The sequence below is a fragment of the Arachis hypogaea genome, chromosome 3 (assembly GCF_003086295.3).
Source record: "Arachis hypogaea cultivar Tifrunner chromosome 3, arahy.Tifrunner.gnm2.J5K5, whole genome shotgun sequence".
Lineage (NCBI taxonomy): Eukaryota > Viridiplantae > Streptophyta > Magnoliopsida > Fabales > Fabaceae > Arachis > Arachis hypogaea.
In genome coordinates, this window is record NC_092038.1 from 12,625,091 (window position 1) to 12,639,990 (window position 14,900).

The 14,900-nt window shown below is 29.0% G+C and overlaps 1 protein-coding gene across 1 annotated transcript; it reads right to left on the reverse strand.

Moving 5' to 3' along the window:
- Positions 1-1,806: 1,806 nt before the first annotated feature.
- On the reverse strand, positions 1,807-7,409 carry LOC112773053 (uncharacterized). The gene is made up of 3 exons (XM_025818096.2): positions 7,184-7,409; positions 4,822-7,089; positions 1,807-1,902 (listed from the first exon to the last, which is right to left on the reverse strand). The coding sequence occupies exons 2-3, from the start codon at positions 6,865-6,867 to the stop codon at positions 1,807-1,809; spliced, it is 2,142 nt and encodes a 713-aa protein (XP_025673881.2). The 5' UTR covers positions 6,868-7,089; positions 7,184-7,409.
- Between the last annotated feature and the right edge of the window lie 7,491 nt (positions 7,410-14,900).

Genomic DNA, 14,900 nt, shown 5'->3' on the forward strand with positions numbered 1-14,900 from the left:
TTAGTCGTTATACCCCTCTCCCGGTGCACCTTGAGGATGGATACTAAAAATAGCTCTTTTCACATCATACATAGAAACAAATTTTCTAAATCTATGATTCATGTTAGCTGTAACCTTAAGCTCAAAGTTTATGAAAAAAGGCCCATGATCTGCCTAATTGAAAGACGTAAAAATACTTTTAAAGTAATCCTCAACCACCCTAGTAATATTAGCATTGGTCGTTGCCATATTCCATTATCCCTCCGTAGATGCCATATATTATTTCTTCTAGTTCTAGATTTAAATTTCCAATGGAAAAAGTTTGGTCTTTTTCCTTCAGCCATTTAATTCTAGATTTGTCTTTACAATAAAATTTTTCGTACAAATATGTTTTTTCAAGCCACTGTTCAATCTCAACTAATCCAATGCCTCTCATGATGTTTGATGTCCGTTTTTGTTCTAGAATAGTTGTAACTTCTACAATCTTCATTTTAGAATTAATAGAGTTGTTCTTTTGTTAGAGAACCAATCAGTGTCCAACCAATTTGAACTTCTAAAATAATCTGAACATCGTCAAACTTTCTATATAAGGTCTCACTGATAAAGTTACAAATTTATTTTTCACTACATCAGCAGGATTTAAAACTTGAATCTTTTCTTTGATCTCTTCAATTGGTAGTTAGTATCCAAAAAAAAAAAAAAACGGACGTGATCAGAACTTGTCTCTAATAATATAAAGATCATAGGTTGAGAGTATAATTAGAACCAAAATTCATCAAGAAGCACTTTGTCAAGTCTTTTCTAAATTAGTTTACCTTCCCTAAATAATCTACCCACCATTTCCAAATCCATCAATGAGTTATCTCCAATAAAGTAATTAAAGGCAGCAGCAATAGAAGAATGATATTTAAGATTACCACCAAAATTCTCACTTTGATTAATAATGGAATTGAAATCACCATCAATAACCGATTTACCTTGGATTAGGAGAGAACCAAAGAGATCTCCTGGAAATGAAATAACCGAATATTCTTATTGCAATTTAAATAAACGCCTACAAAGTTTTATTCAATATTAAAAGAGACATCTTTTATCATAGCAGCAATATAAAACTCAAAACAACTGATAATCTGAACAATAGAATTTCTTCTATGCTAACACAAGTCCACCCGTACTATTAGAAGGATCAACAATTTGTCAATTAAAGTAGACACAAGCCCTTAATTTTCTTTTCACCAGTCGAGATTGGTTTTTCATTTCAAAAAGCAAAACCAACTCGGGAGAGTGGAATTGAACAATCCCTATAAGGTATGAACTGTGATCAGCAATTAGCTCCTATTCAACACACATCTTATTACCCACAAGCTCATTTTCTTTGTCAGAGACTCTTCGCTTTGTCCCACATAATTGATTAAGTGAACTATGACTCTATTTTGCCATCTGTTTTAGATTTAGTTTTTTACTGCTAACTTCTTCTATTATCATCTGATTGTCTTCTTGAATTTCATTCGAAGATCCTGTAATATCTTCTAACATAATAAGAGAATCACATTTTATTATTGACTACCAAGCTAACTCTGGGAGATTCTATACTCCCTGACTTCATTCCTTTCATCTTTTATATTTAGTTTAGAGAAATTTTCAAACAAGTAAGAAGGGACAAGTTTTTTTCTTAACTGTGAAGACTTGGATTGTTGATTACTAAAATTGTTTGGATCAACACTACCGTTGTTGTCAATTTTTTTCCTACCTAATCAGCCTTGACCTAGTCACCAATACTTTTTATTTTAATATCACTTGAAGTAGAGATGAAAATTTGTTTGTGCTTTAAATAATGTCCAAGGTAAGTAGAATAAGTACAGAAGATTCCAATACTCTCATATCACAATCAATTTCCAGCACTTTGCCTCCTGAAGCAATAATCTGACAAAAAAAAACCAATATCAATAATTTTATCAATTTTTTCACCCAATAAACGACCAACTTCAACCTGTCTTAATTTTTCTTTCTGGAAGTTCCCGAGTTGAATCCAAATGGAAAAGAATTGGTTTGATCCTAATTCTACCAAATAGTCTTCAATTCAGTGTCAATGATTCCTATTAAAAATACGTTGTAAACACATGATCATCTAAATTTTTAGTACATGCATCTAATCTTTTAGAGAAATCTTCTTTTATCATAAACATTAATTTCTAATTTTTTTTCTCTGTTATTTCGGTTTGGATGTTCTTTTTTTTTGAGTTTATGATATGAATAAAGGTAAGATAACGATAGAGTGAGAAAAAAATTGGAAGAATGAAAAAAAATTACAAAGAATGAATTCACATGAAAAAAGAATTTGTAAAAGTAAAAAGAAAATTAGAGAATTAAAATAAAAAAAAAACTTGAAGCAAAATAAAAAATTCTAGTAGAACAATTTAAAAATTATATTAGGTCACTTTTTAGTACTAATGTACTCAGTTGAATTACAAACTTTTTCATTATACAACTGGAATTATAGTAAAATTTTACACTACAATTCATGAAAGAATGTTTGAATTCATTTATTTTGTAAATAAGAAGAGAAAAATATGGATATAAGTGATTGTACGTGCAATAAAAAAAATATTTTTTTCTTGTTTTAGTGTAACATATAAACATAGAATGACAGTTAAAAGAAAAAAGAACAGTCTTTTATAAAAAGATTCTTTTACGTTTATCAACAAAAGAATGTCTTTTCAGTTAATAAAAAGACAGAAAATAATCAATACATAGAATAACAAAAACATATAAAACTGAAATGATAGTCTTGTTTTAGTGTAACATGTAAACATAGAATGACAGATAAAAGAGAAAAGAACAGTCTTTTATAAAAAAATTCTTTTATATTTATCAATAGAAGGAGGTCTTTTCAGTTAATAAAGAGGCAGAAAATATTCAAACACATAGAATACAAAAAAAATATAAAACTGAAATGATATAGAATTTTATATTACAATAATTGATGAAAGAATGTTTGAATTCATTTATTTTATAAATAAGAAGAGAAAAACATGGATATAAGATAAGTGATTCTACATGCAATAAAAAAAGAAACATTTTTTTCTTGTTTTAGTGCAACATATAAGCATAGAATGATAGTTAAAAAAAACAGAACAATCTTTTATAGAAACTCTTTTATAATTAGAGAAAGTTTAGGGACCAGTAGATTTTGTGGTTTTTAGCCATTAATTAGCTATTAATGATGTTTTTAATAGTGTGAGATTATATTTAATGATGTAGAATTATTCAATTTTCTTTTGATAGTTAAGTGCTGACCAGAATTTAACAAAATTGCTATCTCCCTAAAACTCCTCTTACAATTATTAACAGAAAAAAGCCTTTTCAGTTAATACAAAGATAGAAAATAATCCAACACCATAGAATTATTGGAGATATTCTCTCACTAATTTGCACTTAACTAATACTCTTACTTATTTTCATAAATCTCATTTCAAAAACAGATTATTAGCTACTAATGTTAATGCACTCAACAAAAAAGTTAAGAGTGCAGTATTTTTTTAAATATGTTTTTAAAAGTCACAAATAAATGGATTTTAATTTTTTATTGTTTATAATCTTAAAAAATTAATTAACCTAATTAATACGTTATTTTTTTAATTTAAATTATTGATATAAAATATAATAAATAAAATAATAATATTAAATTAATAAATAGTACAATAATTTTTATTTAATAAAAATATTTAAAAATAAACACACTCTTGTGCACATATCTTACACTAACATTTTCCAAATATTTCAAACATCTTAGATTAAAAATTTAGCCATATTTTAGGAAATAATTGTGATATAGCTTTAACTCTTAGTATTTTTTGTTTATTGAGAAATACAGATAAATTAGCAATGCTTTTCTAAAAAAAATAAATATTATATATGACAATAATTAATTTATTGATTTTTTGTACGTATTTTTGAATAAAAAATACCATGTTTGTATAAAATAATTATTTGATGGAAAATCCACCCAGCACATATTTAAGTAGATATTATTTTGTTGGAGCCACTCATTTTTGTTTGTTATTTTTTATTTTATCATTTTTCTTTTAGCCGCATATACACAAGTGGCTCTGAAAGCTAGACAAACATATGTGTGTTTTAACTTTTAACCCAAATTAGAAAAATAAATGAATAAACAAAATAAAAAGAATTAAAAAATGCATTTATTATAATAAAAGTATTTATTCCTAATGTTGGCCACCTTTTTGGATAAAGTTAGAGAAACAATAACAAAATTGCCATAGGCAGCGGCGGAACCAAAAATTTCATAAGAGGGGGCCAATTAAATATAAAATATAACAAAAAATTAACAAAATATGATTTGTAGCATATATATCAAAAAAGTAATTATATTATATAAAAGTCAATGTTCAACTACATACTTTAAGATTTTGATATTTTTAAACTTGCTCGACGATGCTTCATGGAACTAAAATCATCAATTATCATCTCTGAAGTGAATTTTGAAGCAATTTCCTTTTCAATATATACAATCATACAATCTGCTAAAAATTCATCTTCCATCTTGTTTCGAAGCCTTGTTTTAATAATCTTCATAGCTGAAAAGGCCCATTCAGTTGTTGCTGTTGTCACAGGAAGAGTCAAAACAAGACGAATTAATCTATCAATTAAAGGATATATATTTGATTTTCCTATCTCTGTCAATTTTTGACACAATTCAGCAAGAGTAGACAAATTCTGAAAATCTGGAGCTTTAACCACATCAAGTTCATAATGTTGTAACTCATAATCCAATTGAATCTTTTCTTGCTCAGAAAAATCTAAAGAATAGAAATTCTTTACAAGATTGCATATGTTGCAAACACTGAATAACTTGAAAGCATCTTTAGGATCTAGAGATGTACTCAGTATGAGGAGCTCGGTTGCTTGCTCACTAAATCTACTATTTAGCTCTTTCAATTGAAAATCTATCACGCTAGTAAAAATGTCAACACGATAGTGGTGTTCAACAGTGACAACATCCTTTTTACGACGAGACCGAATTATGTCACTAAAAGAAGCACCCATATCAGGTATCTGAATAGCATGATCATTGCAGAAAGAACTAACTTTCTCCAAAAGTGCTCCCCAACTACTATCTCTTAACTGTTGAATCAATGACTTTGTACTAGAAACCAGATGCATAGCATTCAAAATGTCTTGAGATTTTTGTTGCAATGCTTGACAAAGTTTATCAGTGATTCCCATGATTTCTTTCATCATATGCAAAATGAAAACAAAATCAAATGATAATAAAGATTTAAGAGCATAAGTAGCATCACCACGTTGAGAATATGTAGATCCATTAGTAGCCAAATCTTCCAGAACTGAAGTTGTTGCTCCAAACATACGTAAAAGGCTACAAATTGAGTTGAAGTGAGAGCTCCACCTGGTATCTCCTGATCTTTTTAATGTGCCAATTTGATTTGCTCCTCTTCCTGTTTCAATTTGATTAGTTGCAACTAAATGGGAAATTTCAGTTGCATAAGCAGATCGTAATTCATCATTGCGTTTGCAAGAAGAGCACACAACATTGATAATATTACTCAAACTTTGGAAAAAAGCATGAACATCAACAACTTCTTTAGCCGCAGCAACAAGAGCTAGCTGTAATTGATGAGCAAAGCAATGAACATAATATGCATAAGGACATTCTTGAATAATTAAAGCTTGTAACCCTTTCCACTCTCCACGCATATTACTAGCTCCGTCATACCCTTGACCTCGAACATTTTGAATGTTGAGATTGTGATGAGATAATGCAGAACAAATCTCTTGTTTTAGAGTAGCAGAAGTAGTATCTTTGACATGAACAACATCTATTAGCCTTTCTTTGACAAATCCATGCTTATCAACAAATCTAACAACAAGTGTCATTTGTTCTCTTCTAGATTCATCTCTAGCTTCATCAACAATCAAACAAAACTTTGCATTACCAATCTCATTGCGAATTTCATTTTGCACCTTTCTAGCAAAAACATGTAGAATTTCCTTTTGAATAGAAGGTGATGTGTATATTGCATTTTGAGGAGCATTATCCAAAACAACTGCATCCACTTCTTTATTGTAAGAAGCTAATAATTTTAACATTTCAAGAAAATTTTCTCGATTCTGAGACTCATGACTCTCGTCATGTCCCCTAAAAGCACAAGCTTGAAACGTTAACCATTTGACAGTATCAATAGAGGCTTTAAGACGCAATCTATTGCTTAAAACTTGTTGTGAGCTTTGCTTAGCCAATACTTTGTCAATGTGACATAATTGATTAAGCAAATCTTTACAAGACTTAACAGCAATATTATGAGGAGAATTAAGAGATTTACCCACATGAGATAAAAATGCACAATCCTTTCCATTATTCACTTTTTTCCAATTGCGAAATCCTCCTGATGTGAATGGACTTGATTTTCTAGAAAATAAATAGCATGGAAGACAAAATGCAGCATCCACTTCTGGCGAATATTCTAGCCAAGAAAAACTCTTAAACCAATGAGCTTTGAAACGACGAGGATGACTTTCTAGACCAGAAAGAGGGTACTCATCCATAATAAATTGATATGGTCCAAACTTTATGTATGCTCTACGGATTTCATCTTGTTGATTGATAGGATAATTCCAAATTTGCGGACGCTTTCCGGGATCACGCATCAATGTATCAATATTAACTTGATCTATTTCAGTCCTTGCTATTTTGGAAGCAGGGGGTTGAATATCTTGCTCAACAAGTTGTGTCACAGGTTGTTCAATAATATTTTGAACATTACTCAAAGAATCTGAAGCTGAATTTTGTTCATCATATATTCTCTCTTTTCTCTTGAAAAATGAGTGAATTGTTTTCATCTTTGACATTTTTAACTTAACTTGAACTATCTAACAAAAAAAAAAAATAATTGCATATATATTATTTTCTTAAAAAAAATATTAAACCTATTGAGCAATAACAAATAATTTTAGAAACACAAATATATAATAACCAAAAATAAAGTTATTGATTTACCTGATTATTTTTTGTTCCAAGTCTCACAAAAAAATAATTCTATTGAGTTTTGTCCTCACTTCAATCTTTGAACACTGTCCATTATAAAAAAAATAAATTAATTATTTTAAATAAATAATGTAAATAATACTTGACATTGTCATTAACTTAAAAAAAATTGAAATATACCTCTTTGAATCTTTGTTGTGCATTCAATGGTTAATATTTTGTTGTTCACTTCTCTTCAATGGTTTTTCTTCATATGTCTTGTTTTGGTATGGAAAGAAAATTAGAATGAGAAGAGTAGAAGACCAAAAGTTTGGGAATCACTAAAAGAGAGAGAAAAGTGGCGCTATGCCTATGATAGTTTGAAACAAATATTTGAAAAATGTACTAGGGTTACTTTAATTAATAGTATGGGCTTGGACTAGTATAATAGAACCATTTTTATTAATTATTAGAATGGGCTATTTGTTAACAAGAGCAACAATAATTCAAATATCTAATACATAATGCAGCTTTTAGTTTTTTTAATTTATAAAATTTTGTAAGTTATATTTTTTTTAATATTATATATAAAAAAATTTAATATTATTAATTATTACTATTTACTATTTTTTTAAAAAAAATTTGGGGGGGACCATGGCCACCTTAGGTCCCCCCGTGGATCCGCCACTGGCCATAGGTAACTCAAATTACTTAGTCATGTATGTATCTTTATGGGCTAATTTTTTTTTATATTATATAAATATATGTGTAATACATTGTTATGGGAAGATTAGGTGTTTTTTTTTATATGGTGTTTTATTCAAATCGGACGGTCCGATTTGTTTGAAAAAAAAAGTAAAGTACAAATCGGAGGGTCCGATTTGTTTGATAGAAAAAAAAATTACAAATCGCATGGTCCGTTTTGCATTTTTATTTTTTTTTATTTTTTAAAATAGAAATCGGATGGTCCGATTTTAACATTAAAAATTTTTTTATTTTCAAAAACACAAATCGGACCATCCGATTTGTGATTGTTGATTTAAAAAATGAAACAAATCGGAGGGTCCGATTTGTTCACACCATAACAATAAAAAACTTATCTCTTCTCCCATCATTGTGAGATACACTCACCTCTCTCCCACGCAAAAAATAATAAGCGATCTTTATGTATGTCACAACTCAACATTATTTCCGTCACACTAAAGTGGTTGTAGTCTCAGGTAAATGAGTAAATAAAAGGCATTAAAATTTAAAAATAAATAAAATAAAAATATAAAAATTTAATGTTTAAATATCAATATTAGTCAATTGTTATTATATTATTTTTTAACTTTATTTTTAAAATTATTAGGTTTTAAAATTTAAAATTACAAAAATTAGGTGGTTAGGTGTAAAAGATTAGCTCCCTAATTAAATTCTAAAATAAATAAATTTAATTATTGACATCATTGCATAATTATCAAATTCAGTCCGACTCAGTTAATTGGACTCAAAATTCGGTTATCCGGTCATCAAAATTCGGTTAAATCTGTTTTAAATCGATTTAAATCGATTTGATCAAATCTGATTGAACTAAAAAAATATATTATTATATATATATTATTAAATATATTATGTAAATAAAATTAAATTATATTTATAAATTTTTTAAAAAATAATATTTATTAACTATAATATATTTTTTTATAAATACTTAAAAAATATAATAAATATAAATTTATAAATATTTAAAGAATATAATAAATATAAATTAATTGATAAGTTATTAAAATTTAAAAATAATAATTAAATAAATATAAAATAAAACTAAAATTTTTTTATAAAAATAAAAAAATTAAATAAAATTTTATATAATTATTTAATTATAATTAAATTAACTAATTTAATTTATAATTTATCAATTAAATTAATAATATAATAATTTAATAATTTAATCAGTTCGATTATCAGTTGTTCTGATAATTATGCATAGTTGTATGTTAAACTTTAGAGTGACATATATTCTGTATTCTTTCAACTAGCTATTACAGGTATGAGCAGTGGTCCACAGTGTTTTTTGTTCATCAACTTCTTTCCGTATATATGTATTTAATCCAAGTGGATATATATCCACTTGATGTATTTGAATAATTAAGATATGTATAATTGTAATGGGAAAACCTAACACTTGATATTTGGACTCGTTATTTAAGTATTCTTTATATATATATAAAATTTTGAATATAAAAAATGATTATTTTTATTATTAATCTAGAATATATTTCATGAATAGATATATGTGAAAATAATTTCATATTAAAAATATATTAAAATTATATATATTATATATTTTGATCTATTGTTTTATGATTAGATACACGTAAAACATTATTTTACATTAAGAATATATTAAAATTATATATTATATATAATTTTTGTGGTTAAAGATTTATTTCTTAAGGGAATTCTTATCTCAAAAGAATTAGTGGGATAACTTGGATTAACATAAAGTAGGAAGGACATAGAAAGAAAATTATGTACATACATATATTTGCTAATTTAATCAGTTCAATTATAAAAGAGTTGATAGATTATTATAGCAACTAGGTTGACACAGAAGAAGACAAAAATATCTTTTTCAATGTCAATTATTATTATTATTTAGTTAATTATATTATTATTCTTTTATGAAAGAAATTACAGCAGTTATATATGTTGAAAAGGGTTGCATGTGCGTGGCGACAAAAGAACCACGTCTTGAAGAATAAGATCAATGTTCAAATCTCAATCGAGATAGACTATGCTGTTGTGTTTATGATTTTCTTCATGATTTTCTCCTCAAATCTCCTTAGCATACATAAAGTAGATTTGATACACTTTGGTCACTTTAAATTTAGCAATTCACTCATTCATTCTCATACTTCCTTCATTGTTAGCTTTCTAAGCATAACTTAAAAGCTGCATTATTAATTAAGAAAAATCTGGGAACAAATAGTATTCTGAAAAATAATTTACATATAGGTTTAATTACTTTATAGGTCCTTATAATTTTATCGAATTTTTAATTAGGTCTTTATACTTTTTTTTAATTGGGTCTCTGTATCTTATTTTTTTCCAATTAAGTCCATGTTAACATTTGACGTTAAAAAAAAACGTTAGTAAACTGTGGAATGACTTATTTACCCTTATCTTCTCCTTATAAACATTCTCGTTGAAGTATCTGAGATTTCTTTTCTTCTCCCTTTTCCATTTTCAGTTTTCATATTCTCCAAATCTATGGCTCATAGTCAAGAAACCTCATTCATTCTCTCTTCGGGAAGCTGTGTTTCCAGGAGCTCGTACTCGAAGAAAAGAAGACACCTGTGTTTTTGTGGAGAGGCAGTAATCGTCCACCATTCCTCAGCCGTTTCTGACCATGGTAGGAGGTATGTTACTTGTGGAAAGATACCAAAATGCAACTTTTTTGAATGGATTGATTATTTTGATTGGATTGAGGTTGATGACGGTGCAAATAATGGGTGGCCAAAGGAAAAAGAAAAGCGGGTTCACTATTTTTGTGGTGATACTCTGAGTCTTCAAATTTCAGGAACAACAAAGAATCCTAATAGAAGATTTATTTCTTACCCTAACAGAAGATGCAAATTTTTTGAGTAAGTTGATGAAGTTGGTACAAGAAGTAATGTGTCTGCTGATGCTGTTGGAGTTGTTGGAACACAAAATTTTGCTAAGTTGGAAGCTGAAATGTGAAAATTGGATGCACAAGAAAGAAAGATAGAGAGGCTAAACGTGGAGATGGAGAGATTAATTGTTGAAGCTAGAGAAATAGATGCTTGTGTGGGTAGATTATGTGATGAGTTGAATATTCTCCAAGAACAAGTTGGGAGGTTGGATGACAATATGAAAATTCAATGTAAAATGCAATATATGTTATTTATGTTTTTGCTAATCTTAATAATTGGAATGTGGTTTGCAAGAGTTTAGAGTTATCTGTGCTATAAAATTGTAATGTAAGAGATTGTATGGCTTCAATCCAATTAAAGTTAATTATGTTTAGTTTGAATCAATTTTGCACTTTGATGTATTTTGTGTGTATAACAAATGATAGTTGAGAAGCAACTTTATCAATGTGAATATTTAAATTTTCACAATTGATAACAACTTGCAGCAAGAAGTGACCAGAAAATATACTACATATATTTTTATTAAATAAGTGTTCCTGTAAACCATATTTACACAAAATATCATAACATAAGTGGTCATATAATATGCCACATATAGCTAATCCAAAATAAAGATCCAAGAAGTGCAACAATTAAAAGTGGTCCAACCTGATTACAAAATATCAAAATAGTGGTCCTATCCACATAATAAACAGTGGCCACATAGACACAATTCATCACAAGATATACTATTTAACAGCAACCCCAACAACCCTAGCTGTAAATATAAAGAGACTTCATTCATCACTTAGGTCTATATGTAGACTAGGTGCCCCTTTTTGCTTCATCACTCCTAACTTCAGCCGCCCACTTCTCCTCACACCAAACACCTTTGTCTTTGGTAAAGGTTGAGAAGATGCTCTAGGTGCTTGGTGAGATTTTGTACTTGCCACAGCTAGGAGAGACTGGGAGGCTGGCCCTTCAAGAGGTAAGGCTTGTTGTGAGGTGGCTGTGGTTGGAGCCACTGCACCGATGGATGTGGTTGGAGCCTGAAAAGCTGAAGTTGCAAGTATGGGAGGTGGCTGAGTGGAGGCAGTAACAGCAAGTGTGGCGGGTAGCTGTTGGAAAGACGCAGGTGTGGTGGGGAGTGGTTGTGAAGATGTAGCTCTACCCCCTTCCTCTACCCCTTCCCCTGCCCCTTCCTCTTTCCCTGTCTATCCCTATTTGCCTTATTCGCTTAGATTTGCGGATATTCACACCAGATCTGTTTTCGGCAGCAGGATCAGTGTCAACAGCAGCTGCAGGATCAACAGTAGCAATAGGCACAGTGTCAGCAGCATTCGGATCTTCTCCGTTGGCGGCAGTAGCAACACCAGGTTCTAAAATCAGGTAAACACCAGATTGCAACATGAATATTCAGCTCTTTTTTCAATCAATTTATAATCCATTTACAATTTATTTATAACACAGCATAATCAATTTATAATCATCTTATAATCTATTTATAAGGCAGTATAATCTGTTTGCAATCCAAATCAATTCACAACAATTTACAACACATCATAACAAATTTTCATACACCATATGTTATACTAATCACAACCTAATTTACTAAACACCTCAAATATACTATAATTTCGAATTTAAAACAGTAAAACAACAGTTTGTAGGTTCAGATTTGCATGATACCTGACACTATTGGATTGGGACAATGCCTTCTATTATGTCCATATTGAGACCTCTTTCTTAGTTCATCACAATCAGTTAGTGGAACAACAATGCTAAAATATAAACCATGGGGAGGGCAAATAAGATAAAAGATTCAAGATATGATCAATATAAACAGATTCCAAGAACATAAAACCATTATGAGAAATGTAAAAGTGTGTAATGAGAAAAAAAATTAAGAGAAAACTAGCTAAGACAACTACTAAATCATACACATGCTACATTGCAATTTTTATAAGACTATTAAAAACTGTATATGAGAATATGCATATTTCTCAAGGTGTATTTGGTCCGGGGAAAAATAAGAGCTACATTTTCACTAAGATGATAAAACAAGAGTGATACGTGCTTCAAATGTTCGAGATATGAAGAGTTCAAGTATTATTTAGAAGATATTAGTTTACTTTTTTAGAATATTTTAATTTAATGTATTTTGATTTTTTTATTTAATTACTAGATTGGGCCTTATGATTATGGGCTTTAGGGTTTTTGTTTGTTTTAACCTAATAAGAGGTTATAAATATCTCCTTAGCTATTGTAGTCGTAGAATAGAATTTTTAGAGGTTTCAAAACCCCTTTTTGGTTTCGTGATGAAACCATGGTGTGGACAATTGAGGTTGAGGGGTCCCTCTCTTGTTACATCGGGGAATTGAGTAGAAGGTTGAGGAGTCCCTTCGAATCAATTTCCAAACTATGGCGTTGACAAGTGAGGTTGAGGAGTCCCTTTCTTGTTGCGTCAAGAAATTGGATAAAAAGTAGAGTAATTCTCTTTGTATTCAATTTCAATCTATCCTTTTTATTTCTCTTTCAATTTTAATGTATCTTTTTATTCAGTTTGAATTCTTGTCTTTATGTTTATCTATTATTTTCGTATCATTTATTAATCTATATTTGTTCTTCTTTTATCATAAAAAAGAGTCCAGTCTGTCGCGTCTTTCTTTAAGTTTTCGTGTTCTTGTTTTCTGTTTGTGTTTCATTATTGTTTTGTCATCATTGTTGATTTTATTGTTTAAGAAAAGAAAAAAATCATACAGTGCAAAAAAAAGAAAGAAAAAAAAGAAATATATACAAAAAAAGAAAAAAAAGAAATTATCTTCCTTGTAATTTTTGTGCTTTTCATATTCTATTTTTCCACTTACAAGATTCGAGGACGAATCTTTTTTGAAGAGGAGGAGAATGATACGTGCTTCAAATGTTCGAGATATGAAGAGTTCAAGTATTATTTAGAAGATATTAGTTTACTTTTTTAGAATATTTTAATTTAATATATTTTGATTTTGTTTATTTAATTACTAGATTTGGCCTTATGATTATGGGCTTTAGGGTTTTTCTTTGTTTTAACCTAATAAGAGGTTATAAATACCTCCTTAGCTATTGTAATCGTAGCATAGAATTTTTAGAGGTTTCAAAACCCCTTTTTTAGTTTCGTGATGAAACTATGGTGTGGACAATTGAGGTTGAGGAGTCTCTCTCTTGTTGCATCGGGGAATTGGGTAGAAGGTTGAAGAGTCCCTTCGATTCAATTCCCAAACTATGACGTTGACAAGTTAGGTTGAGAAGTCCCTTTCTTGTTGTGTCAAGAAATTGGGTAGAAAGTAGAGTGATTCTCTTTGTACTCAATTTCAATCTCTCTTTTTATTTTTATTTCAATTTCAATGTATCTTTTCTATTTAATTTCAATTCTTGTCTTGTTTATCTTTTTATTTCGTATCATTTGGTATCAGAGCTCAGGTATTAGATTAATTCTTATTAATCTATATTTGTTCTTCTTTTATCATAAAAAAAGAGTCCAGTGTCTGTTGCGTCTTTCTTTATGTTCTTGTGTTCTTGTTTTCGTTTGCGTTTTATTATTGTTTTAAAAAAAAGCATAAAGTTGCAAAAAAAATGGAAGAAAAAAAAGAAATTATCTTCCTTGTAATTATTGTTCTTTTCATATATTATTTTTTCCACCTACAAGATTTGAGGACGAATCTTTTCTGAAGAGGAGGAGAATGATACGTGCTTCAAATGTTCGTGATATGAAGAGTTCAAGAGTTATTTAGAAGATATTTTAGTTTATATTTTTAGAATATTTTATTTAATGTATTTTGATTTTGTTTATTTAATTACTAGATTGGGCCTTATGTTTATGGGCTTTAGAGTTTTTCTTTGTTTTAACCTAATAAGAGGTTATAAATACCTCCTTAGCTATTGTAGTAGTAGAATATAATGATTTAGAGGTTTAAAATTCCTTTTTGGTTTCGTGATGAAACCATGGTGTGGAAAATTGAGGTTGAGGAGTCCCTCTCTTGTTGCATCGGGGAATTGGGTAGAAGGTTGAAGAGTCTATTCGATTCAATTTCCAAACTATGACGTTGACAAGTTAGGTTGAGGAGTCCCTTTCTTATTGCGTCAAGAAATTGGGTAGAAAGTAGAGTGATTCTCTTTGTACTCAATTTCAATCTATCTTTTTATTTTTATTTCAATTTCAATGTATCTTTTCTATTCAATTTCAATTCTTGTCTTGTTTATCCTTTTATTTCGTATCAAAGAGACAATATTTACAAGAGAGA